The sequence below is a fragment of the Caretta caretta genome, chromosome 7 (assembly GCF_965140235.1).
Source record: "Caretta caretta isolate rCarCar2 chromosome 7, rCarCar1.hap1, whole genome shotgun sequence".
Lineage (NCBI taxonomy): Eukaryota > Metazoa > Chordata > Testudines > Cheloniidae > Caretta > Caretta caretta.
In genome coordinates, this window is record NC_134212.1 from 56740926 (window position 1) to 56767056 (window position 26131).

The window sequence follows — 26131 nt, forward strand, 5'->3', positions numbered from 1 at the left end:
TATCTTGAGATGCCGGCTACAACAGTGCCATGCCAATGCCTGTTCTCACTTTCAGGTGACATTGTACACAAGACGTGGGCAGCATTATCTCCTGCAAATTGTAACCAAACTTGTTTGTCTGAGGAGTGGCTGAAGTAGGACTGAGTGGACTTGTAGGCTCTAAAGTTTTACATTGTTTTATTTTTGAATGCAGTTATTTTTTGTACATGATTCTACATTTGTAAGTTCAACTTTCATGATAAAGAGGTTGCACTACAGGACTTCTTATTAGGTAATTGAAATATTCTATTTTTTTTTACAATGCAAATATTTGTAATAAAAAATAAATATAAAGTGAGCACTGTACACTTGGTATTCTGTGAATATTTGAAAATGTAGAAAACATCCAAAAATATTTAAATAAATGATATTCTATTATTAAGAGTGCGATTAATTATTTTAATCGCTTGACTGCCTAATAATAATTCATAAGAGTAGGACCTAGTTCAGAGGTGGGCAAACTACAGCCCATGGGCCACATCCGGCCCGCAGGACCATCCTGCCCAGCCCCTAAGCTCCTGGCCTGGGAGGCTCGCGCCCGGCCCCTCCCTTGCTATTCTCCCTCCCCTGCAGCCTCGGCTCACTGCGCCGCTGGTGCCATGCTCTGGGCAGCAGTGCAGCTGCGGAGCCGCGGCCTGACCCAGTGCTGTGGGCGGCACGGGTGGCGTGGCTGGCTCCATCGGCTGCCTGTCCTGGTGCTCTGGGCGGCACGGCTGTAGTGCCGCCAGTGCTCCAGGCAGTGCGGTAAGGGGGTGGGGGGTTGAATAGAGGGCAGGGGAGTTTGGGGGTGTGGTCAGGGAGCGGGGGTGTGGATAAGTGTTGGGGTGGTCAGAGGGCAGGGAACAGGGGGGTTGAATGGGGACAGGGGTCCCGGGGGGGCAGTCAGGAAGGAAGGGCAGTTACGTAGGGTGGCAGGGGGCAGTCAGGGGCAGGGCAGTCAGGAATGAGAGGAAGGGTTGGATGGGGTGGAGGGTCCAGGGGTGGTCAGGGGACAGGAAGCGGGTGGATGGGGCAGGAGTCCCGGGGGGGAGGGGCCTCAGGGGGTGAAAAGCAAGGGGGAAATCGCATAGGGGGCAGGGCCACGCCTGGCTGTTTGGGGAGGCAGCGCCTCCCCTAACCGGCCCTCCATACCATTTCAGAAACCCAGTGCGCCCCTCAGGCCAAAAAGTTTGCCCGCCCCTGCCCTAGTTCATGTTTTAGGATTTGGGTTTGTATGTGACCATTTGTTTCCATCACTCGCCCTTGCTTCTGTTTGACTCTCTGGTCTTTCGTAAATACGTTTCCTTTTGCTTTACTACAATCAAGCTCATGTGCCGTATGTGACACAGGAGAGGTGGGCTAAGATGAAACCCATCAACTGGGGTACGCTGTTCCTTTGGGAACAGAGGAGCTGGGATTTCTGGGGTTGGATACCACAGGCAGATGCTTGGCAGGGGTGCCTCTACTGTCAGCTGGCAGAACCCAGAGGAGAGGGCTTGAGTGACCGACAGGCTGGTTTGTGCTAGAAGCTAACACCCAGCTGGCACAGGCAGGACTCCCTCATGCTGAAGGCAGCTGGTGACAAGGTGACTCTCAGCCCTCTGGGTACCCAGAAAAGCACCACACTACGACACAGCGGTGATGATCTCACAGCAGCCTAAGGCATGGTGTGAGTGGGGCCGGTGCACCTACAGAGACTCTGGCGTGTGCATTGGTCAGCTAGGAGGAAGGAAAGTTTCCAAGCAAGCTGGAGTGGGGAGACTTTAGTTATACTCTAGCACAGGGGTTCTCAAACTGGGGGTCAGGACCCCTCAGGGATCACAAGGTTATTACATGGGGGGGTCGTGAGTGGTCAACCTCCACCCCAAATCCTGCTTTGCCTCCAGCATTTATAATGGTGTTAAATATATTTAAACGTTTTCTTAATTTATAAGTGGGGGGGGGGTCGTCGCACTCAGAGGCTTGCTCTGTGAAAGGGGTCACCAGTAAAAAAGTTTGAGAGACACTGCTCTAGCAGCTTATAGAGGCTAAATGGAGGAGGCAAAGGGCCTGATTCTTTGTATCACTCAGGGAACGGTTGCCACTGCTAGGTTGTCTACACGTTTCCCCCTTCCAGCCAGCTTGTACAGCTTCATCCTTGCTTGCGCAGAGTTAGAGCTGCTACTCTTCAGGCAAGAGCTGCTTTCTCTAAACATGGACGGCTTAGTGACCCTAGCTGCAGCTGGGAAAAATGAGGCACTCAACTAAGTGACAGCATCACGTTGTTGGAAGCAGAACCCATGGCATCTGTGTAGATGCAGAAGGGGGAGATGTGCTGTGCTGCAGAGACCCAGCCTAAGGTAAGGCCTGTGGGAGAAGCAGCAGCTATTCACCACTCTCTGCACCCTGCTGGAAAGGATCAGTTGGAGCCCTGTAACACTGCACTGAGTTCTCCAGCTGCGCTAGCCAGGTTAGCGGTATCTTGGAGTCGATGAAAACTGCAAAGAGGGCCAGTAGTTGGAGCATGGCTGCATTGCCAACGCTGCAGGGAGAGGTCTAGTAAATGGAGTAGCTACACACTCCCCCAACCAGAGTTTCTGCAGTGCCTGTGTAGGGTCATACTGGTCCTTTCCAAATTAACTTTCCCACCGTGTCTTGAGATGCGATCTCTGTTCACAAGCCGGTCTTTCCTCATTGCTAGGAGAGGTTCTGAAGAACCTGACCATGCAAGCTAAACCTGAAAAGCAAGTTAATTCACTCCCCACACACATCCCCACCCCTGAAGAGGCCCACAGTCCCCGCTGAGGGATTTTGCATACACCAGCAAAAATCCCTGAAGCACACACTGTTCCAAAAACCCAGAGGGCAAGACAGAAGGCCAGCTTTGTATACAAATATCTGCTTGAGGCCCACAGCGGATTCCCAGCTCCTGAGCTTAACCACCGTGCTCTTCTTCAGCGCCAGGATAGGAATGGGGAGGCATGTCTCCCAGAGGGCACCTCTCTACCCCACAAATCATAGCTCTGGCTTGATATACAACAGTACATTGTCCTCTGCAGCTCTCGACACAGGAGGGCATTGTTTCACAGACGATTCATTGTTTTAGAGAAGAAGTTAAGTGACTTGCCGACAGTGACACAGCAAGTCATCAGAGTCCTGAGTCCTGGCTTAGCCCCCTGCAGGCCACAAAGGGAACACTGGGGTCAAACATGCTGCCCTTTTACTCGCAGAGGGAAATGGGCACTAGATCCTCCCTGGCCGAGCCCACTCCCTGCACATGTCGTTCCTGCCCCAGGAAAGACTGTGACCAACGTCTTTCCAGGATGAATATGAGCTAGAACTGACTTTGGCGCTCACACCTGCAGTTCCTTTGTTGGCCAAAGAGGGTGCTGTGGAGGAAAGCGAGGCCAGCCCTGCCTCTCTGCTCCACAGCACTAGCTCTGCACCTGGAATGCGAATGGGCAGTGAAAAAACAGACCCGGCGCACAGCAAGAGAATCCGCCCAAGTAGCGAGGCTTACTGGGAACCTGTACTGAGCACTGGCCTCCTTGCTGGCTCAGGCTAGAAACAGCACATGGAACTCAGCTAAGCCATGGACCCCAGCCTTGCTGCACTGAACGAAGTTGCTGAGGTATGACGTGGGCTGCAGAGGAACTACTGACAGCCCACCCCACGGGGGCCGAAGAGCTGAACAAAGTACACGAGCTCCCCTCCACCTCCCCTCCAACCACGACACCCCCACGCTTTCCAAGTTGCTCCGGGGTGACCAGTGACTCATGGTTGATGTATTGGAAACAGCTGCACTAGGACAGGCATGTTGTGAAACTTGTTACACTGTGTTTTTGAAAAGCCATATAGTCCTTTTATCTCAACCATCTCTAGACCAAGGCATGAAGGCCAGGGGTAGCCAGCACTCTCGGATCTCAGAGTCCTCCTTCCTCTACTACCAGCTAGGAGCAGGTTATTCTTCCTCCATACACCTCCTGTTAGTTGCTTGTCTTGCCACGCTCCTCTTGTCTGCCCCATCAGCGTGCATGCCCCCTCAGCAGTCTCAAGTCAGAAGGGATGTAAGTTACATAGGACTGTCAGAGAATGAAACCAGTGGGGTCCAAGGTAGCCCAGTCACCTGTCCCAGACAGCAGCCAGGCGCAGGTGCATCAGGAAAGTGCAAGAATCCCCGTGAAGTATAAATCACACTTCAGTAAGCAGACAAAGGTCTACGTTAGCATCTCTCACTATGTAACAGAAGGAGCACAGATGCCCTCCAGTTTGCCCTCTAGATTTGATCTAGAGAGCAGAGGACACCAGCTGACTGTCTCTTCTCCACGACCCCAGTGATGTCAAGAAGGCATAAGGAAGGGGCTAGAATTTGGCCTGTTGAACACGGGGTGATTACTCATTCCTCATAGGAACATGAGCGGCATCGGAAGAATGTGAAGCTTGACATTGGAGTCTGAGCCAGCTAAAATCCAAGCTAGCACCAAGTGCCCCTACCCATTCAGCAGCAGGGCCCTGTTCCAATACAGGACACTCAGGAGAGCAATCTAGGTGCTCTCCCACAAATATACTCAGATAAGGGCAGACTGGGAGATGGGCCCAGGAAACAAAGTGGAACAACTGGCACATGGTTTGCCATGGCTGGGGGATAACGAACTAGCTATTGCAAGAGCCGTGACAGGCTTGGCCAAGCTGCCAGCGCAGAAACATTCATGCTCGTTCCAAGGCATCGCCAAGTGCATTTTCCATACAGCTGCAGGTGGATTATAAAACTAGAGCACAGCCTGGGCTTGGCTCCCAATTTCACAGGCACTTGGTCCTTGGCGTCGTCTCCATACCACGCCCTCAGGGTGGGGAGCGGGCAGGTCCAGTCACATCTGAGGCTTGGTTTCCTTTATGAAGCGTATTGTTGCCTTTAAAGAGCGCTGGTTTTAAGGCCGCTGGGCTGGCCCTCGAGCCGTACTGAGCTAGCCGCTCTCTCTCACAGTTCTCCTCTCCCCTGCAGACTGGATCTCCTGCCTCCATCTCTCTGCTCTGCATTCTTCCTCAGTCATCCCCATGTGGAGGGTGCATGACTGTCCCCACAGACCATGAGGCCTCACAAATAGGGTAGGATGGGGGTGTTGCCTGAAAACCCAGCAGAGGAGCGTGTAGCATGGCAGGGAGGGAAGACTTGGCTGAGGAGCGCAGTAGCACGTACAGAGACGTGTGGGGAGGCGGCAGGGGCTTGTACAGCATCAGGCGAGAGCCCCAATCGAGCTGGCTTTGAGTAAGGCCCCACTAAAGCTACAGCAGCCTCTGCCTCGAAGGAGGCGCTCCTCACACAGACCAAACACCACTGCTCAGAAGAAAGAAGACAGTTTATTAAAAAATAAGTTAGCACAAACACAGCCTAGAGCACAGAGCACCAAGGGAAGCAGCCAGAACCTCTGCCCAAGAAATTTAACAAAGACTGATTTTTAAACAACCTTTAGGGTGCCCTCCCCTACCCCAAGTCGGCTGCCCCACTGTGCCCAAAGGAGTCCTGAGTTCCTGGGGCCTCGCTAATGGAGCAAGGGAGAAACGGTGACTGCCCCAGACAAAGCACCACTCCTGCCCCCTATGCCTCACCGCAGACCCTAGCAAGCCAGAAGGGTAACACCAGCATCTAAACCATTGTGAATAAAAAAGGGAGCAACCCCATGTTCCTCCCCGGAAACCTACCCACTCATGCCCCGCCTCAATGCTCCCACAGTCCTGGCCAAATGCATCCACCCATGCCTCGATCCATGTCCCCACCCACGTGTGCTATACACAGAGGCACACATGGGCCTTTGCACCGCTCTTTCCCCCTCTTCCCAGCCACGAGAGCAGCAATCAGACTGACGGACAAGCTTGTGTCTCTGCGTGTGCCTGGGCGGTGTGCGTGCTCGCACTGGAGTCTGTTTTGCGCCCTGAGCACACCGCGCACTACTGCGCCTTCTTCCCCTCTGTGAGGTGGCCATTCAGACAGTTGCCATTCAGATGCACGGAACTGACACTCTTTCCATGGTACCACACAATGGCTTTGGACAGAGCATAGGCAGCGCCGGCCAGACAGAGAAGGAAGAGAGCAAGGATATCCAGGCAGAAGTACTCGTAGAAGGAGAGGTCGTAGACGGCTGGGCGAAGGTACGGCGCCCCGTCGTGGCGGAGGATGTACTCCAGCCAGTACACCGTGCGGTTCAGAGCGTGCATAGGCGTGTCTCGGTGCAGGGCCGAGATCTGCTTGGCTGCTTTATTGTAGCTGCAAGACAGGAAGCAAAAAAAGTAAAAGAAGTCACCCACTGTTATTTCACAGTCACTTCTCTGGGTAGAACAGCCCCTTCTGACTCATGACGGGCCCGAAGCCTACAAGGAACCAAGCAGTCTCAATTCCCACCTCTCATGAGCAGGCTCTAGATCTGTTCCCCAGGTCCTTACAATCACCGTCACTGATAGTTTTACTCCTGTTAGCCCTGCAGAGCTGATGCAGCTAAGGCCATGCCATCCAGAGTCTGTTCTGCCTCACGCATCATGAGCGGGGTGAAAATTCTAGCTAAATTCTAGTGATGGGATCTTGGTAACAGGCATCACTCTCAGGGGCTTGAAGGACCCGGCTGGATTCTCACATCCTAGTGGGAGCAGGCAGGTGGCAGAGGCCCTTTTCTGACTCTGGGCCTGATCCCGCATAGTGCCAAGCACCCTGACGTCAACAGCAGTTGAGAGTATGTAGTAATTTAAGGGAGCGGGCCATGTGACAGCGCTTCAAACACAGGATCCTGCCAGGTCCTCTCAGGAGCATTCTAGCCAGTATCACCCAGAAGTCACTCGCTGGCCCAAGGATCTTAAAAAGCAGGTGAAGAATTGTATCTTGTACGTACAAGCCTTAGCACTGTCTGTGTTTACTGGTCTCTGCATAAAGCTAGTTTGGGCATGACCAAGCAGATTGCAAGGTGAGGACTTCGGTGGACCCGATAACATGCTGCTATTGAAAGGGGAAGAGTTTTGAGCAGCAGCATCTCAGGGACCATTCCAAGGGAAACCCAAACAAAACCAGATCAGTTTCCCTTTCACCGTAAAGACGGGCAGACCTGTGGTTTTGGCTGCAGCCGGCATCAGTCTTAAAGCTCAGAAGGCACTGGAGCGTCCAGGCAAGTGAGCGACGCACCTGGTGGAACCACTGCTTGAGCCAATTGTTATGGGAACCCAAAAGGAGGATGCATCCAACTGTTCATCTGCTCCCATTTAACCCAACAGCTCCATCACTCAGAGAGCCTCACCTGGGCTTAGAGAGAACGGTGACTATGGCCTGGTAAAGGTCCTCTTCACTTACTCGGCTCCAGTCCATGAGAATCCCCATCCCTTTTGCCTGAACTCTTGTCATGATGTCGAACTGGTCCCCATAGAAAGGGAACCCCACAACCGGCACTCCGTGATAAATTGCCTCAAATATGCCATTCATCCCGCAGTGGCTGACGAAGGCTTTCACATTGGGGTGACCTACAGAGAAGCAAGAGACAGTGACCCCCCAGCAGATGCCCCAGTTTGCCCAGGTCTCTCCATACAAACACTTGCTGTACTCATACAGATTTGGGAGAAACAGGGCATATCTTTGGGATAGAAGGAGGGTGTGGAACCCTGAAGGACCCCACCATCTCCTGCCATGACAGTGAGCTGGTTAGAACCTGTAGGAGCAGAAGGGGCAGAGGTTGGTTCCACTAGACAAGGAAGCGATTGCCTTCTGATCAGAGGTGCTCTGGATGACACACACTACAGTGGCATTTTCTTTGCTCTGGTTGTGAGCAAAACTCTGAATTATGGTATTTCTCTCCGTCTTACCTAGCAGGTCATTCTGGGGCAGCCACTCCATCATCAGCGTATTCTCACCCAGGTTATTTGGCTTCTGACCAAAGTATCTGCCAGAAAAAACAGAGAAGGGAAACCAAGAGAAAACAGACTGAGCTGGAATCACCCCTGGAAGCCCCAATCCCCACCAAACTACATCCTGAGAGAAAGGCGCCCCCTCACCTCCACACAACCCTCTGTGGAAGGCGTGCAAATGCCCCAGCCATCTTCTCCACCAAGTTGCTCGGGAGTGCTCGGATCCCAATGCCAAAGGAGACAACGACAACACCGGCATCCGCAGCTTCCACCCAGAGGCGCAGGCCCTGCAGGTGAACACATACAGCTGTGCCTCACAGCCTATCCTCCAGAGGGCTCAGACACCTCACCACCACCATGGGAAAGCCCTCCCTTCAGAGGGGGAAGCGTCACGCGTCAGTACCTGTAGAGCTTCAGTTTTCATGGACACGATCTGGCTATAAAGAACGCCTTCCCCCACCGAACCCCGCACAAGGTGGTCTCACTGAGCTGGCAAATGGTTCTAGAAAACAGCTGTGTATTTCGGATCATAGCTTTGCCAGGCAAGAGCAAAGTTACCTGGGCTCTGGTCAGCCTCTCTGCCGGTGTTGGAAACTATCAAGAAAGCCAGTTTCATTATACTGCTTTGGAAAGCTCTGAGCAGCAGGAGTGGGGACTGGGGTCATGAACTGGTGAGGAGGACCCCAAAAATACAGGCCCAGGCCTGGATAGGAGTGGAGACGTGTCCTCTTCTAGAAACCAGGCAGGTCTGGAAGGGATGTGAGGTGAACTGGGCACCTTCTCCATCCCACCATCAGAAAGGACTCACTAGCCAGATGCAGATATGAAAAGAGCCCCTGAAGCAGCATCTAGGGACAGCACCTGACAGAAATCCCTGCAACGCCTCTCTCCCAGCAGCTGGCAATGGCTGCAGATCTCAGGGTCTCATTAGGATTTTGCGGATGGGAAGCGTCCAACCTTGTCTTTAGTACCTACCGCTGACTAATTGATTTAGTCCTTCAGGCCCAGATCCTCAAAAGCAGTGGTTCTCAAACTTTTGTATTGGTGACAACACAATTGGTGACAATTGGTGACTTTTGTACTGAGTGCGACCCCCTTTATAAATTGAAAAACACTTTTAAATCTATTTAACACCGTTATAAATGCTGGATGCAAAGCGGGGTTTGGGGTGGAGGCTGACAGCTCACGACCCCCCATGTAATAACCTCGTGACCCCCTGAGGGGTCCCAACCCCCAGTTTGAGAACCCCTGCTTAAAAGGTATTTAGTCTCCTAACCTCCACTGGTTTTGAGGATCTGGGCCCCAGTTACTAAGTGCAGGCAGTGGGGCAGGAACTACAGGTGCTGCCGCACCCCTGGCTTGATGATGTAATAAACACCAAATACATTATTTTCATCATTGGCACCCCCACTATAAAAATTGTCCCAGCACTCCTGGGTGTAGGTAGGTTTTCCAGGCTGCCAAAAGGCTCTGTGTGCACACACACACAGGCACACACTCCTGACTCTCTTTAACAAAGGGAATTTAGCCAGCTGGCTCATTATGAAGCTGCAGTAGCAAACATAGGGAACCACTTTTCCCTTATCAGACTGATTTGGACTGATCCCAATTCTTATCTCCACCTCCTTGCCTCCTCAGGTTTCCCATGGCTCTTCTCCTAAATTTGGAGAATTTCAGGGGAAGGTTTTCAAAACCACCTCGAGGTAGGGGATGTCCAATTCCCATCAAACACCTTTGAAAAAATCTCACTCTAACCTCCAACGTCCTTAAAAACAAATATTGACAAGGCCTTGCCTAAGATGTAAGGGGGAAATTCCGCCCCCTCCAGTTTAAAAAAAAATAAAATAAAATAAAGGGTGTGTGTGTGTAAGGGAAGATTTGGGGGGGGGGGGGGGGGGAGAAACAGCTTCATCATTTGCCTTCAAAAAGGCCTATTGTCAGAGTATGATGTGTCAGCAGGTGAAAAGATCTATTCCAGAACTGTTCTCATACAGTATCTGACCCTTTAAGACCCCTGACAAGTGCTGGTTGAGTTTTAACCCTTTCTTGATAGCATGGGTCATTCTGACAGCAAGAAGGTCAGAGATTAAATTAAATGATTGGAGATTCTCCTGAATGTCAGGAAAGGTTTTCTTCTGGAGGTGCAACTGTCTGTAAAACCTACATTTTTAAAGAAACAGGAAATTCTGGGTATTTAAGAAGTAGCTATAAGTCCTGTAAATAGATAAATTACCCACATTATTATAATAAAAACCCAACATCAGAAGTTCAGGAATTTCATCATTAAAGCTCTCTCTGGAAACGCAGCCAACCTTGTATCAATGCCCACCCACGCACCAAGAATATCCTGTATTAACACAAATACTAATCCACATTTCCAGCACAGACCACAAACTCTCAGCTACCTTAAATACAATAAGGATATAAAGAACCGGAGCTACTGGGATTGCTTCCATAATGGGTCATCAGGGTTTGGGCCCCAGTTCAAAATGGAAATAGCTTAATCTACATGCAGATCTACAAATCACAGAATATCAGGATTGGAAGGGACCTCAGGCGATCATCTAGTCCAACCCCCTGCTCAAAGCAGGACCAATCCCCAATTTTTGCTCCAGATCCCTAAATGGCCCCCTCAAGGATTGAACTCACAACGCTGGGTTTAAGCAGGCCAATGCTCAAACCACTGAGCTATCCCTCCCACCAAATGACTTTCTCTCCTCAGCCCTAGCATCTTACAACCCAGATGCAAACAGCTGAACCAACCATCTCACCTCTTAACCCTTTGAGCACAGCATCTCACAGCCAGTATTCCACTACAGGTCAAGTCCTGCAAGATGCTGGGCATATGGCTGATCCAGAATAGGATGCTCAAGTACACCAGTAATCCCATGCAAGGCAACCGGACAACTCACATTTAAAGGTAAGCATGTGCTTTAGTGCTTTGCTGGATTTGGCTCAGCACCTGGCAGGATTGGCCCCAGGTCTCATCCACCCTCTGATATATACATGGGGTGTTCCGAACTGTTTCTGTAGCCTCTGTATGTTACTCAGGCACTATGAGGAAGGGTGGTTACCCACAGGGGCAGAGTCAAGTGGAACCTTTATTCCAAAGTTCTCAATTTAAAAAGAGTGTTGCACCTAACATTCTACCACTCATAATTTCATGGATATTTATCCACCCAAGCCCGTCATCCGAGACTGGCATTTTGTCTCAGTTTCAATCCATTGACTGAGTGTGGGGACCCCCCGGCAAGCCAGGCCACATTAGCCTGTTCTCGCTGGACATTTCCAGCACTCCTCCAAATAGCAGAGCTCCACCAGTGGTAGCAGCTACGGGAGCTCTAGTGTAGACAGGGCTCCTGACGCTCAACTCCAATTGCAGGGAAGTGTCACAGGGGAAACTGAGGAGCAAAGTCTGGCCTTCGGAATCTAGTACTGGTGATGCTACATAGGAACAGCCATACTGGGTCAGACCCATGGCCCACCTAGCCCAGCATCCTGTCTTCCGATGGTGGCTGGTGACAGATGCTTCAGAGGGAATGAACAGAACAGGGAAATTTTGAGTGATCCATCATTTGTCACTGCGTCCCTGCTATTTGCGGGGCTGGCAGCTGTGGGATGGGAGAAACTTCTTTTAACTTGTAAATGGAACAGATTCAATGTGGGATCAGAGCAAGAATGAGCAGGGAGCCTGTGCAATGTTCTTTTTTAGAAAAAGGTCACTTATGGAGGCTGGGAGGATTGAGGGAAAAGGATTAAAAGGAAAACCTGGGGAGGCTTCAAAGACTGGTGAAGCAATAGGACAACAGAGAGGAGACTGCTCAGTTCAGAGCCCAGAAGAAGTCAATATTGGGCTTTTCCCAGGTCGGGATAGGTACTGTCATTGCCAGTGCAGAACTCCCCAGCATTGTCGGATGGCGGCAGCATTACAGGTTCCAGACATGCGATGGGGGACCCAAAACTGCATCCCACCTCCCCCTCAACCCCAATACACACACTTGTGAACTGCATAGAGTTGCCATACAGGTTTCATGGCCTGTTGCACAATTTGTGAAGCTCACCGGTGCTGATCAGGTTCCTCAAGGGAAGAGACACCTTGGACTGATCTCTGATCACAGCCCATAGACGCCCTGGCCAGCACCAGAAAAGTTAACCTCAGAACTCTAAAGCCAGCAGCCCCTGTAAGCAGCCCCTCCTCCTGTACTTACCACAGGAAGGGGCTTTTCAGGCTCAGCGAGGATTCCCCCAGTGAAAATGACATGGGGGAGCGTGGGCCTGGGAAAGTCTAACACCACATCGTTGCACAGGAAGAAGAGGCTTGTCCCATAGACAAGCTCCAGCATGGACTTCTGCGGCTCCACCCCATGTTTCTGCATGAGGCGGTCGAACTTGGGCAGGATGACCAGCTTGGTGGCGATGCGAGTGATCATGTAGACCAGGAGATTCCAAGTCCGGCCCACCAGCCCCATCCTGTCCGTCATCAGGGAGTTGAACTCGGGGACATAGGCGACAGGGGAAGTGGCGCCGATCTCAGCTGGGTACCAGAAGCCAGTGGAGATCACAGCGTATTTGATGCCAAGGAGGTGGGCCAGAATGAAGCCACACATCTCGTTGGGGTCTACCAAGAACAAGTCAAAGCCCTCACCCCGGAGCTGCTGCAGGAGGGCTGCATCCCCCAGCACTAGATCACAGTTTTCTAAATACTTTTCCAGGAAGGAGAAGATCTCCAGGGAGGTTTTCTTCCCCTGGAAGACACGCTTTATCTTCTCCTGCACCCAGGCATCTGCACTCTCCGTGCTGAAGATCCCCCTGTATGTTTGCACTCGGAGGCCTGGCAGGAAGGGCTCAGATTCCCGACCCTCATGGAGGAGAAGCGTGGCATTGTGACCCCGGTCGTTCAGTGCCTCCGCCACCCGCATGAAGACCCGGAGGTGGCTGTCGAAGACGATGGTGGGCATCACCAGCACCTTGGCACCATGGCAACAGTCCAAACTGAAAGTGGCCACCATGAGGAGGACAGCAACAGGGTGCGGTGGCAGCCTCATCTCCATCGCTGCAGAGAAAGAAATGGGCAGTTACTGACCGACTCGTGCTGTAGGTCCTAGACACTTCCTCTGTGGGCTGTGGAGAAGGGAAGGTGCCCTGTGTGGTCACCACCTACTGATGGAGACTTTCCACAGGTAAGGTCACACGTTTAATATGACTCAGGCTTCTCCATGCACAACTTCCCTCTCTTCCTCCTCATCTGTTTCTGTGTTCTGTAGTTTCCCCACAAAGAGGCCCTAAGTGGATTTCCCCTGCCTCTTCCCTCACAGCTACTTTTTAAAGCCTGGGGCTGCTCTGGAAAAGCAGCACTTTCCCTCACAGCAGACCAGCTCCCTGGGTGTGTCTGATAAGTCTTTACCGCAGTTTACACACGAGCAGAGCCAACGCAGCTCGGCGAGGAAGCTGGATTCTACCCCGGCTTATGTACCAACCGGCTTGTTTACAAAGCTCCAGTCCGCGACGTCCTGCTGAAAGGACAGCGGGCTCACAGAGGCTGTGCCGACGGCACAGTCTGGCCTGCAGTTCCTTTATTACCGGTGATGATGCACATGGGGGAAGCACTCGGCTCGCCCCTCAGATCCCAGGCCGCTACAACTCAACTGAACAAGGCTGAGACCGAACATGCGTTCGGCCCGTTTCCCAGAGAGGAGCTGCACTCGAAGGAGAGAGCACTAAGCAGTGAGAGCCCTGACTGTAGAGAGCAGAGAGGGTGCAAGATTGTGGCCCGACCAGGCCTGCTCACAGGGCGACTGAGCCTTGGCACAGTTTGAATGTCTGAGGAGCCGCGTAGCAGCTTCTCCTGTGGCCCTTGGAACACCAAAAGGGGGGGAGATTGTACAGCTCGCTGGAGGAAGGGGAAAGCCAGCTGTGGTAGGAGCAGCAGAAGGGGCCCACAGGGCTTGCCACTGTGGGAGGACACATAAAGCTGTGGCTGCAATACAGCATTCCCAAGACACCCCCTCCCGCAGGGAACGCCTTCATATTGCTATATAATTCCCAACTGGAAGCAAAGTTCTGCACAGTGCCACTGCACAAATCCAGGGGCATCACCACATCACTGGAAACCAGCGTGCCTCAAGACATGGGGCCTTGGCCAAAGCTTACGTTCTGGGAGAGGGGACCCTATCTGGGAACGTTCACAAGCAAGTGACTGTCCTGAGGCAGATCCAGCGCAGAGGCTTGGGAGGAACGTGCCCTCAGACATGTTGCAAACAGAATAGAAAAGATGGGATTTTTGATTGTTTAGATTCCTGCCCTCATTCACACCCACCAACCCCCATGGAAATCAGTGGAGCTGCAGGGTCGTGACAGAGCAGAAGTTGGCTGAAGATCTTACCCAGGTCTCACACACTAACTTGATCAACACCCTCTCTCTCCCCCCCACCCCAAAAAAAGAGGCAAACAAACAAGCCCCTGCTAAATGCAACCTTCTTCCAACTCTGGTGCCACCTAATAAGGCTGCGTGCTGAAAGGGGAATGCAGCCCAGAAAGGTGAAGGGGATGTGGGGATGGGAAATTCTCATGCCAATGTTCCCTGGCCAACTTCCGTCAGCAACACAGGACTACAACAGCCCATTTCAGAGAGCCTCAGCAGCTGCTTGCCAGGACCCTTCCCTGGCACCATGCCACACAGATGCAAGTGGTGGGGAATTATCACAACTCCACTCTGGAAAGCGCTTTGAGAGGGGAGGGGAGGGGAGGGGAGACAGCTGTGGTGACTGCACAGGGGAAAATTAAATGTTTGCTTGGAGGAGGGGGAAGGAAGAGGATTAGGTTGGGAATGGAGGAATTGCAGGAGTGGGGCTCCCACGAGGTCCACAGAGCGAGGAAGGTGCAGATACTACAGGGGAGCTTGGACAGGCACACGGTAAAGCCAGAGGATGGGGGCTGCACCACGGACCTGTGCAAGTGACTGAAAGGAGACGTTTAGAGAAGTTACAGATCCCCACACCACGTCCTACTCCCTCGCTTACCTGTGCCTTACTGAACGAAAGGGGCTCTTCTCTCCTGGCAGAGGCCGCTGCAGACTCTGGGGTAGAGCTGCAGAAGAGAGGACAAATGACAGTCAGCAAAATGACAGGGCAGCATCCCCTCACCCAGGAAATGAAGCCACCTGATCCTCAACTCACTGGGCTACAGCATCCCATCCAGAGCCCCGATTTCCCTATAGAACACCAGGAGAAGGAGGATCAGTCAGCCAAGGAGTCATGTCAATTTTGCCAAACCAGAGCAAGGCTCCTTCCAGCCTGCCACGCGAAAGCACTGGGGATACTTTCTGAGAAGACTCTGCAGACACTGGGGTTGGGGAGGGAGGTTTGGTTAGAGGGGAGGGTGTGTGAACGTGAGCTTGTGGAGCCTGGGCTGGACAAGCATCTTGGAGAACATGCAGGGAGGGCTGGGAGAGAGGGTGAGTTTTCTGAGGGCGTGTATGGGGAGAACAGGTCAGAGGGGGAGTATAACTTGAGGAGGGGACTAGAGCGACGTGAGTTGCCATTTAAATCAAGGAAATGCAAGACATGGTTTTTTAGACACACTGATACTCCTTTGTCTGTCTCGTCTCCTGAGATAGCTCTGTAAGGCAGGGACAAACAGCCTTGTACAGCCCCGAGTACAAGGGAGCCCTGATCTCTGGGACGACCCAAATAAATAAGCTTTTGGTGCGAATGTCAGAGCAGGGGACTGTTGCTGACCCAGTGCCTTGCTGGTGGTGCTGGCATCCCCTCTTTGGGCGACTCAATCCCTAGCAATGCGGGGAGCAGCATCCAGACCCAGGAATCTCCCATCTCTCCACAAGCCCTTCAGCGAAGCATGATGGGATCTACCAGAATCCTCTCCTTCTCCCTGAGTTGGCCCCATATGTTCCCACCTGACGGATACTCTTCCACCTCCTCACAACTGCCTCAACTCTCCCCTCCCCATGTTCTCAGGATGGCCTTGGGTTGGGAACTGACTGCAGCCCACAGTGCGAGTGGGACTAGGCTTAGAGCACAAAACAAGAGGCACGTCTTAGGCTTCCCACTAACTGCATCTATGGAACCCCTTCTATCTGTACCATGCACATCACTGCAGCATCGGAGTGCCTGACAACCAGTCCCCGCAGCTGGGGTCATGGCTGCAGGTACCCACTCCCCAATCCTCACTCTGCAGGCTGGATGGTAAGATTTGACAAGTTCAGTGCTGGGAGCCTGGGGTGGGGGTGTCAGAGGGGAGGGGGGTCTGGTGGGGGTGGGTGGGAAAGGGAGCCCAGCCCTTTTTCTGACTGATGAGCTGGGATGCTCTATAGCAAAGGGCCAGGGTGCGGATATAGGAAAGGGTCCGTGCCACTTTCTCCACTGTTCAGGTCTCTTCTCCCTGTCCAGTCGTGTTCACCCCACACACCCCATTATTTTCCCTCCACTCCTCTCTCCCTGCCCAGCCCTCTCAGACATGGATCCCATGCGCACCTGGCCCAGGCAATCCCCTCCCCTCTACAAGACTAAGACACCCCACCAGCTCAGTCCCATCCTTCCCCCTTCCAGCATCCCACTGGCCCTGGAGATGCAAGAGTAGAGGGACCATAGCTTGTTCTGCTAATCCAGATTAACCCCACTCCTGCCTGGATTCCGAGCCTGCTGCCTGCAGGGACTTCTGATGGAGCAGCTGCCCGCCCGCTAGGGACAGCCAGGTGTATCGCAGCCATTGGAGCTGCAAGGAGTCTCCTACTGGCAGCAGATGGTACTGCACCCTGCACACGAGAACCATTACAGTAGACCTGGAGGAGAGCTCTGTGGCTTGAAAGCTTGTCTCTATCACCAACGGAAGCTGCTCTAATAAAAAAATAGTACCTCACCCTCCTTGTCTTTCAGTCTATAGCGAGGCTAGCGCCGGGGGCCCTATTGAGGGGGCCCAACGCATCAGTCCAGGTCTGTACTGCACATAGGCCAGTAGGAACAGATTCCAACAGGGAATGCAAGGAAAAAGGAGGAGATCACTGTGACTTCATGAGAGATTGCTTTCAATAAGGTAATTAAAACAAATCTATACAGGAAACAGAAAAAAACGCACCTAAAACACCCCGCTAACGCTTGCGGGGAAAAAAAAGCAACAAAAAGCAGAATGAGTTAGAGCGAGCCAAAATGGGTAATATGAAGGGCTCACCATTTGTTGTAACTGGGACGAATTCTTTGGCCTATGTTACACAGGAGGTCAGTCTAGACAACCATCTTGGTCCCTTCTGGCTGTAAAATCTTTGAATCTATAATACTGTCAATGCCTGTCCTGCCTCCCTATATAAGGTTAAAGATGAAAGAGGAAGTCCCTTCTCGGTGTATAGGATAATAACCAAAACCCCATACCCTAAGATGACAAGCTGTGAAATCTAAGCCCCACAGATTGACAAATCCTCCCCGCCCTCCCCCCCCCACAATGACACAGAGCCCATACATGACAGGTCACAATGTAAAACTGCCTTTGTTTCTTCATGAAATTTTACCACTTCAGGACTAAGCCTTGTGGCATACCTGGGATGCCAGCAACATTCCAACACCAAATCAATCGGTTGCTCCAGGGACATGTAGAAAAATCTCTCATCATTCGCAAAAAGAAAAGGAGTACTTGTGGCACCTTAGAGACTAACCAATTTATTTGAACATAAGCTCTCGTGAACTACAGCTCACGACTACAGTCAAAGATAAAGGCAGCAGGAGAGGTTGCCCAGAGGTCAGATTTTTATTGGGAGTAGTAAACTATTACCTGGAGGTTTTGTTTACCTCTCTATTTTCCTATATTCACTACATCTCTGACCGTTAAGCTTTGTCTACACAGGAAAATTGTACCAATTTATCTTAATTCATTTAGGAACTGATGTCAGTCAGTATGTCCATGAAAGGGGGCTGCACCCTCTTATTTCATCCTACTATTGGTTTAGCTTGAATCAATTAAAAAATTTAAAGGGACAAGGTAATCTAGACCAGGGGATATTATTACATTCGAGACACTTCCTCCCCCTACCTCTCCCAGTGCCAAAAAGTCCATAAAAATCATAGGACTGGAAGGGACCCCAATAGGTCATCTGGTCGAGTCCCCAGCACTGAGGCAGGACTAGGTGTTATCCATTCTAGACCATTTATGACAGGTGTTCATCTAACCTGTTCTTAAAAACCTCCAATAATGGAGATTCAACCACTTCCCTAGGTAATTTGTTCCAGTGCTTAACTATCCCGACAGGAAGCTTTTCCTAATGTCCAACCTAAATCTCCCTTGCTGCAATTTAAGTCCATTACTTCTTGTCTGGTCCTCAGTGGAAAAGGAGAACAATTTTTCTCCCTCCTCTTTTTCTGTACTTGCCCCCCCCCCAAGTCTTCTCTTCTCCAGACTAAACAAACCCAAATTTTTTCAACCTTCCCCAATAGGTCATGTTTTCTAGACCTATAATAATTTTTATTGCTCTCCTCTGAACTTTCTCCAATTTGTCCCCATCTTTCCCAAAATGTGGTGCCCACAACTGAACACAGTACTGCAGCTAAAGCCTTATCAGTGCTTAGTAGAGCCGAAGAATTACTTCTCGTGTCTTTCCTTCTCACAACACTCCTGCTGATACATGCCAGAATGATGATCAAATTGAGAACCTGTTTTGGTCAGCCTAGATATTACTACACCTTTTAAAGTGCAGCTCTGAACCAGCAGAATGGAGGAAAGGAACAGCCTATCCAAGAATAAGCAGAAAAGTGAACTACAAAGCAAAATAAGGCCCCTTTAGATTTTTGATACAGAACAAGTTTTTTTCCGGCTGGTTTCAAATCAGCTTTTGGCTTCTCTGTTTCAGTGCACAGATTCCAAGGAAGAATTTGGCCATGCCAGTTCTCACAAAGTGAGGGGGAGCACATGGGCAGTCAGATTGCTTTGTTGGCATTGAAGCCTGTTGGCTGAGTTCACATTTCTGACACTTGGTTGGGAGGAGAGCTCTTAGAAGAAGATTCCCTACGCCTACCCCTCTAAAAGTACCACTGGGGAAAGAGCCTCTCCCAACTCTAGTTCTCCAGAGGGCTCCATAGCAAAAAGAGGTAATTCCAGAGACTTTATATACCTGATCTGTCCGAGGTTTAACAAATATACCCAAAAGAATATTTCACCTACCAGATGTAGGCTTTCCTGCTCCTTCAAAAAGTTTCCCCCCAATGCATTTACCTATAAAGGCTTCAGAAGAGCAGAATTCCTAAATGCGGAAGGTGGGAGTTCATTCCTTTCTTTCTCCAGGGCGCCTGGGATGTAAATATTCCACCCGCCCACACACTTTAATGTCTAGTTCCTCAGCACCAAGAATCCCTTCTGTGCTCTGTGTGGATGAAAGGCATTGAAGCATTTCTCTCTGCTGCAGCCTGCTGTCTTTCCAACTCTTCCCCAGAGCAGGAAGGAATATCTCCTCTTTTAGTTTCCTTATTTAAATGATGGGCCGAGTGGTGCAGCACAGCTGTAGCTCATCTGAAGCCAGAAGGAAAGAAAGGACTTGTCTCAAGGATGCCAGAGGCTCTTACCTGGGTGGGAAATTAGTGTTCGCTTCTTCTCCCTAGTTTGATCCAGAAAGAGTGACTGCAGCTGCTTTCAGCAGCTTGCTAATAACAGGCTTCAGTTACTGGGCTGGTTGTGGTGTGGCAGCTACCTTAAGAAAGTCACAAGTGTGGTTATCATGAGTTTGCAGAAACTGAAGCAATATGGGTAATACTGCTGTGTAAACAGGTAATAGGCTAATATTTCACTTCAGACAGGCACTTCTAGAACTAAGAGGAAACTCTAGTAAAAAGCCTCCAGGACAAAATACTGTACAGAGCACATTCTCAGGCAGGAAAGTCTAACCCACATTCACTTTTTGAACAAATATTTTTATATTTTGGTGGATTTCATCACCGCTGGGTCCAGGCCATCGTTTTACCAAGCTGGCTTAGTCAACCAGTCAGCGACACTACCTTTACGAGATTCTTAGGTGAGACTTGAACCCATGGTCCTGTAGCGTTCTGCACAAACCACTCCAGCAAAGGTCTATAGCAAAGCCAGGCTAGATTTACCCTAGCAGCAGGGGGAGATTTTAAACACAAAACTGTCACGGATATAGTCATTTCCTTATGCAGAACAGAAAAAAAAAAAAAATATATATATATATATATATATAAAAATGAAGCACTAGAGAGAATCTATACAATAATATCCCAGAGGGTCACTCTTTGTGTCATTTTAAAGCCTAAAATGTCTGTAGAACCGACATGAAGGGGGATGGAAGCAACTACAAGCATGGTCAAGAGTTTTTTTATTCAGAATATGACCAGTTTTAATCATCACTGGGTTTCACAGTCTGCTACCATCCAATTTTTAGGTTCTCAGCCGCTTTTACTTGACAAATTACATGCATGTAGTGTACAGCTACAGTAAGGCATGCATGTACCTAGACCATTGAGATATCAGAGGTAAACTCAACCATTCACCACTCTTACTCTCTTCAGCTAATTTGCATGCAACGGTTTCATTGGTTGTATGAGGGATAGTGCCACACCCGTGCACCCAACTGCAATCCGCACAAATCAACACAAGTCTCACAGCACAACCCCCTAGATACAAATCAACAGCCAGCCAGCATACGCAACCAGCATACACAACTCCAAACACATAAGGCCTTTCACTGTAGCATACACCCTTATTTGCCACCCACACAAATCCACACAACTCTCCCAGCGCAACACAAACACACCCACACAACACCACATATCACTCCGAGGCCTAGAACGTCTGTAGAGTCGATGTTAGGCAATGGAAACTGCTACAAGCATGGTTGAGAGTACTTTTTGACAGGTTTCAGAATAGCAGCTGTGTTAGTCTGTATTTGCAAAAACAAAAGGAGTACTTGTGGCACCTTAGAGACTAACAAATTTATTTGACCATAAGCTTTCGTGAGCTACATCATGAAAGCTTATGCTCAAATAAATTTGTTAGTCTCTAAGGTGCCACACGTCCTCCTTTTCTTTTTATTTTGAGTATCACCAGGTTTAATCATCACAGGGATTTGCTGTCTGATACTGTCCAGTTTTAAGTGCTCAGATATTTCTGGCTTTTTCTTTTTTAAAAACACGACTTTACAAATTACACCTGGCTTTGGGATATTAGTAGGTCCCAAACAAACAAGAAAGGAACTAAATGACCAATCAGCTGAGACACTGGACTCAGAGACAAAAAGGTCTAGAAAGACAAAAAAGGACAAAAGCCTTGAAGACACACCACTTGATAGAATACTTGAAAGTTCACACATCTAAGCAACAGGCTCAGATGAAATGTATGCTAGGATAGTAAAGGGGTTCAAGAATTTAAGTTACTGGATCACTAACAATATTTTTTTTAGAATCCATAAAGAACTAAGGAGATACTGGAGTGTCCAGTTTCAGCAAAGGAAAGACGCAATCCTATCAATTACTGCCCTGTAATTACAGCTTCTCTCTGTAGTAACACAGTGTATTTTTAAAAAAGTAATTAAACATCCTACAAGGTTATGAAACCATGAGTAGGAAGCACTGAGGATTTATAAAGAACACCACTTGCCAGACAAGCTCAACTGCTCTTCACAGGACATTACAACATTCGGACAGCAGTAGATATAGCTGAATTTTAGTGAAGCAGTTAATACTGTGTCTCAGAAAGGGTTATTCAAATTAGCTCACCAATCTGGAAAACTGGCTGAACTACCATAAACAAAGGTTAATGAGAAATGGACAGAATAGGGAGCCACTGTCCAGGGGATGCCCTACGGATGATAAGGCCTAATCTTATTTAGTAGAGCCGAGTCAATGACAGAAGAAGAATGTTGGTGAATATCGGTTCAAATTCTAGGGTCCAGGTCCTGCAAAGACTCATGCACACGTTTAGTTCCACTGAAGTTAACGAGACTACTCCCAGGCATAAATCTTTGCAGGCTCAGGGTCTAGCTAAGTTTCGGTCTGAATGTTAAAAGTATTTTTCTGGTTACTTTTTACTACTATTAATTTTCAGGATGTTAAATTTAGTGCACGGGTATTTGTCACAAGGAAGTCTCATTGGGACATTCATAAGCGATGCCAAAGGTCATGAATTTTAGAATCAAATTCACAACTAAAATTTACACACAGCTAGTTAGGCAAGGAGTCCCTACAGACAAGAGAAACAACCCTGCCTAGTTTATCCATCTAGGATCTTAAACCACACCCTGCTCCACAGTATCTGAGTGCCTATTTATGTACCCAGCCAAGGGTGAGAACATTTCTAATCATATATTGGATTATAAACCTGGCACTTCACATCCAGAAGTATTGAAGAAATTGGTGATAATCTTGATTAGCCCATTAGAGAATTTCCCAACACCTCTGCAGAAAAACTTGCAAACTGAAAACGGGTTCAAGTTTACCAAGTTATTCAGCAGGAATTTGCCCAGATTCATTTTAGCATCTTGAGTAAGACAGAGGAGGCAGTCAACATCAGGAGAGGAGACATTTGCAGATGAAAGGAAAGGTCAAATCCCCTTTCTGTGCACTAACAGGAAGGGGATGGGGGTGCGGAATTTGCGGACCTGGAGCTGCCTCTGCCCCTCTGCAGCAGCAGGTAAGATTCCAGGCTAAGGCTTGTAAAACAGGACCAGCTGCTGTACTGGTTGGTTCACTGTAGCAGCAAAAGAGCACAGCTTGCCAGCTAAGGGTAGCAGCACGTATGTGGAGGTCCCGTCATTCCCTGGGCAATGCTGCCAAAGACACCCCTGCCAACACAGGGAACGCTACTGACTGAATGACTCTACATAGGCTCTAAGGAGCGTGAGCCGTTTGCAAATTCAGCTAGAGCAGACGGCGGCACCCAGCGGCAGCTCATCCAGCTCACACCTCGCCCACGTGCTCCGAGCTGGCTTCTACCCTCCAGCCAGCTCCAGGAGCTAGGCCTCTCCTCCAGCACCTGGAGCGCTTTGAGGTCCCATCCAGAGCAGGGGCGATCCCAGCCCTGGGGCCGCGATTGGCTAGGCGGTCGGATCAGGGCCCCCACTTTGAGGGGCTGGGGGCACTCCCTTGCTGCGGCCGGGGTGGAGCCCACTAGCCTCTTTGGGCCCCCGGGAGACTAGCGCAGAGCCAGGCAGAGGGCGATCGGGGCCCGGCGGGGGGGAGGGAGGACTAGAGGCGGAGGATTTGCCCCCCGCCACCGGCCCAGAGGGAGAACGGCCCCACGCCAGTCCACAGCGCCTCTCACCCACCTGTGCGCCTCCAAAGGCGGCCGCGGGGCTAGCTGGGTCGCGGCCGCCTCCCTCCGCCCGGCCGGGGCAGGTGCAGTAGCGGGGAGGCGCGCAGCGATGCGGCGGCTATTACTGGCATTGGCCTCCCACGCCGGCGCCTTTCAGCCCGGCCGGCCGGCACAGGCGAAGCCCGCCTCTCAGCCCACACGCCCGGCTCCCATTGGCAAGCGGAGCGGCCCGGCCCGGCCTCGCCCGCGCCCCGGGACGCCCGCACACCGCCCTGCCGCGGGCCCCCCGCTGGGAGCCTCCCGCCCGCGGGCCTCGCTAGGGGGCGGTCATGGGCCCCCGGGATTGCAGCGCCAGCTGGGGCAGAGGTGGCGCCTGCCCTCCCCTGCCGCAGCGCCGCGGGCACTAGCTCGGCAGGCAGGGGGAGCCAGGCGCGGCCCCCAGGGCCAGGGGCGTGTATGTGACGGTCTCCCAGCGCCTGCACCCTTTGGAAGAGAAGGCGGCAGGTGTAGCTCGGCCCTGTGCCCGCCAGGGGGCGGAAACGGCCGCGCTGCAGTTTAGGCGTTAATCGTGCGCTGGGAGATGAGTCTGGCGCTAGCTGGGGCCATGGGGCGGCGATTTGGGGTAGGGCACCAGTAGGAGCCCCGCGCTGGTAGAGTTGATCCCTGCTCTCCTTAGGCCAGTCCTCCAGCCACCCACCCGCATAGCTCCAGAATTAGGGACAGCCCCTAAAGATTTTCAAATGAAACTGTTCTTTGCTCCCCAGGAAGCCAGGGACTAAATGCACTACACTGTACACAACTTAGTAGACAGGCTGCTGCCTTCTGTTAACACTTGTACTCCTGAAAGGGGTATGGCTCCCTTCCTAGGTGGATTGAACAAGACTGATCACAACATGCATATAGGAGTGGCTAAAGTCTGCAGCCTTTACACCAGGGCAGTGTTCCAGCCAGCCACACATCCAAGTGGGTGGAGTTTTTCCTCCAATGATGGCTTTTTGATGATCAAAAAGCATTGAGTCCAAACATGCCTCAAAGCTGTGGGCAAAAATCTCCAGCCAGGGAAATTGGCACAGTTCAGGGCAACTGCACCTGCATTCCCTCTCGACTCCAGTCAAGGCACCCACTCAGGCTTCGGGCTCTGGAGCCATCACCGCTCTTGGGTGAAGACCTATGTTTCTTCCCCTCCTGAGCAGGGTATTTTCAGGTTGCACAGCTCCCTGCCGCTACAGTGAGCTCCCCAACAAAGTCATACTACCTAAGCAGGCCTGCTTTATTTCCCAGAGACAGCAAATGGTGTCATTGCCACAGTTAAATTACCACACAGTTTTCTAGTTATTTATTCTTAAGGTAAAAGCATTACAGAGAAAACAATCAAAACCTACCCATATGCTAAGAAGATCACCCCAACAAGTGCTGTGGCCAGTGAATGTCTTTCAAACCCTACCCAGCGTCTTCCTGTCACTACAAATTTTGTAATTCTCTTTGCTCAGAACAAAACCTCATGAAGCAGAGAGTTACTCCTCTGTACAGTTTGGGCCTCTTGATCCTGGGAGTAGATAATTCCTAGACCAAGGTCCCATCCCCAGGGCGAAGCTTTAGAAGATCATGCTCTCCTCCAGACCTTTATGTTCCCCTCTTCCCAAGTATTTCCTAACTAACAGTTCATTTTTTAGCCCATCGTTTAAGAGAGTCCTTTGCGGCCCATAGCACTGCCCAAGGTTTACATTAATCATGGCTCCTAGGCAAGTTACACACAACCTCAAAACAAACAAACATTTGCCATTTTAATGCAATGAACTCCTAGGATACTGAAACTTAGTTCAATAACGTTTGTCCAAGATATCGTAAGAAATTGCCATACCTCTCACAGATGCATTAGAGGGAAGTCCTTTCAAGTAATACACTCTTCCCCTCTGCATCAAGGCTGTCTTGCATGTGTTCAGCTTGACCTGGTACTGATCTCGAAGCACTGCAGTACATGACATGTATGGCTGGCAGCACTTCAGCTGGTGTTATTGGACCAGCTCCCCTAATAACTTTACACCAAAATTATATGAGATGTGAGGACTGAACCTTGTAGAACTGCAGAGGTAAAGGGCTCTAGAAGTATGTTACCCCAAAATAGCTTACCAGTTCCCTTAACCTCACCACTCAATGTGTTCTTACACAGGACTCACCCACTGCGGTGTGGCTACAAGTGAGAAGAAAACATCTGTAGTTATACTATAGCACACTACAAGTGCAAAGGTGACCAGACAAAAAGTGGATACGATGTTGTGCATGCAGGTTACAGGGAACTTTGGACCCAGGCCACGTACCATAGGAAGACTGGTGACCAGGCCCCCATCCATCCATTTCTGGACTGTGGACAGAGAGAGGGGGTCACTGAGGGGGCTCACTGGCTGCCCGGCTCTCACCACCTGGGTTGGTCCCCTGCCCCAGATGGGACTGAGTATGGCCAGCTTAGCCCCAGCGGGAAGGCACAGACAGGTGCCCCCCACCAACACTTCCACCACAGGGAGCTGCTAAGTGATGCAGCCACCATGCCGCCAGGACTGAGCCTGTGCTCAGTGGGAGAGTTCAGGGCAGCAGGGGTGAAGTCAGGCTGGCTGTTCTGAATGGGGGAGTACAGGGAGGCTGGAGCAGAGGGAATAGAGGGGCTGGCTGCACTGCAATGGGGAGCAGGGGGCAGTTGGGGTGTCAAGCATAAGAGGGGGAGTAAGGAGAGGTACTGAGACTTGGCAGTGGGGGTGGCTGGGAAGGTAGGTCCTTGTGGCTCACTACTCCTGGCCCCAGCCTGACCACCCTGGTTCCTACGTGCTCCCCAAGAGCTGCTTCAGCCCCTTCAGATCCTGCTCTTGCCTCTGCCCCTAGCAGCCACAGAGCCCCACTCTGCCTAAGTCACCACCCAGCCCTTGCTGCCCTTGCCCTGGGAATAGATTAAGTTGCGAGCAGCATGTTTGTGACATGCCCAGTATATTGAAAATTGCTGCTTTAT

At 50.8% G+C, this 26131-nt stretch overlaps 1 protein-coding gene across 4 annotated transcripts; it reads right to left on the reverse strand.

The window, feature by feature from the left end:
* Window positions 1-5336: 5336 nt before the first annotated feature.
* On the reverse strand, window positions 5337-23541 carry LOC125640339 (2-hydroxyacylsphingosine 1-beta-galactosyltransferase). 4 transcript variants are annotated; one of them, XM_048858813.2, is made up of 7 exons: window positions 23147-23541; window positions 14895-14961; window positions 12084-12928; window positions 8023-8162; window positions 7834-7910; window positions 7275-7494; window positions 5337-6259 (listed from the first exon to the last, which is right to left on the reverse strand). In XM_048858813.2, the coding sequence occupies exons 3-7, from the start codon at window positions 12924-12926 to the stop codon at window positions 5944-5946; spliced, it is 1596 nt and encodes a 531-aa protein (XP_048714770.2). In that variant the 5' UTR covers window positions 12927-12928; window positions 14895-14961; window positions 23147-23541; the 3' UTR covers window positions 5337-5943. The 4 variants fall into 4 exon arrangements, with proteins under 4 accessions (XP_048714770.2, XP_048714772.2, XP_048714771.2 ...); XM_048858815.2 differs by lacking the exon at window positions 23147-23541 and adding an exon at window positions 19434-19638; XM_048858814.2 differs by lacking the exon at window positions 23147-23541 and adding an exon at window positions 19087-19364.
* Between the last annotated feature and the right edge of the window lie 2590 nt (window positions 23542-26131).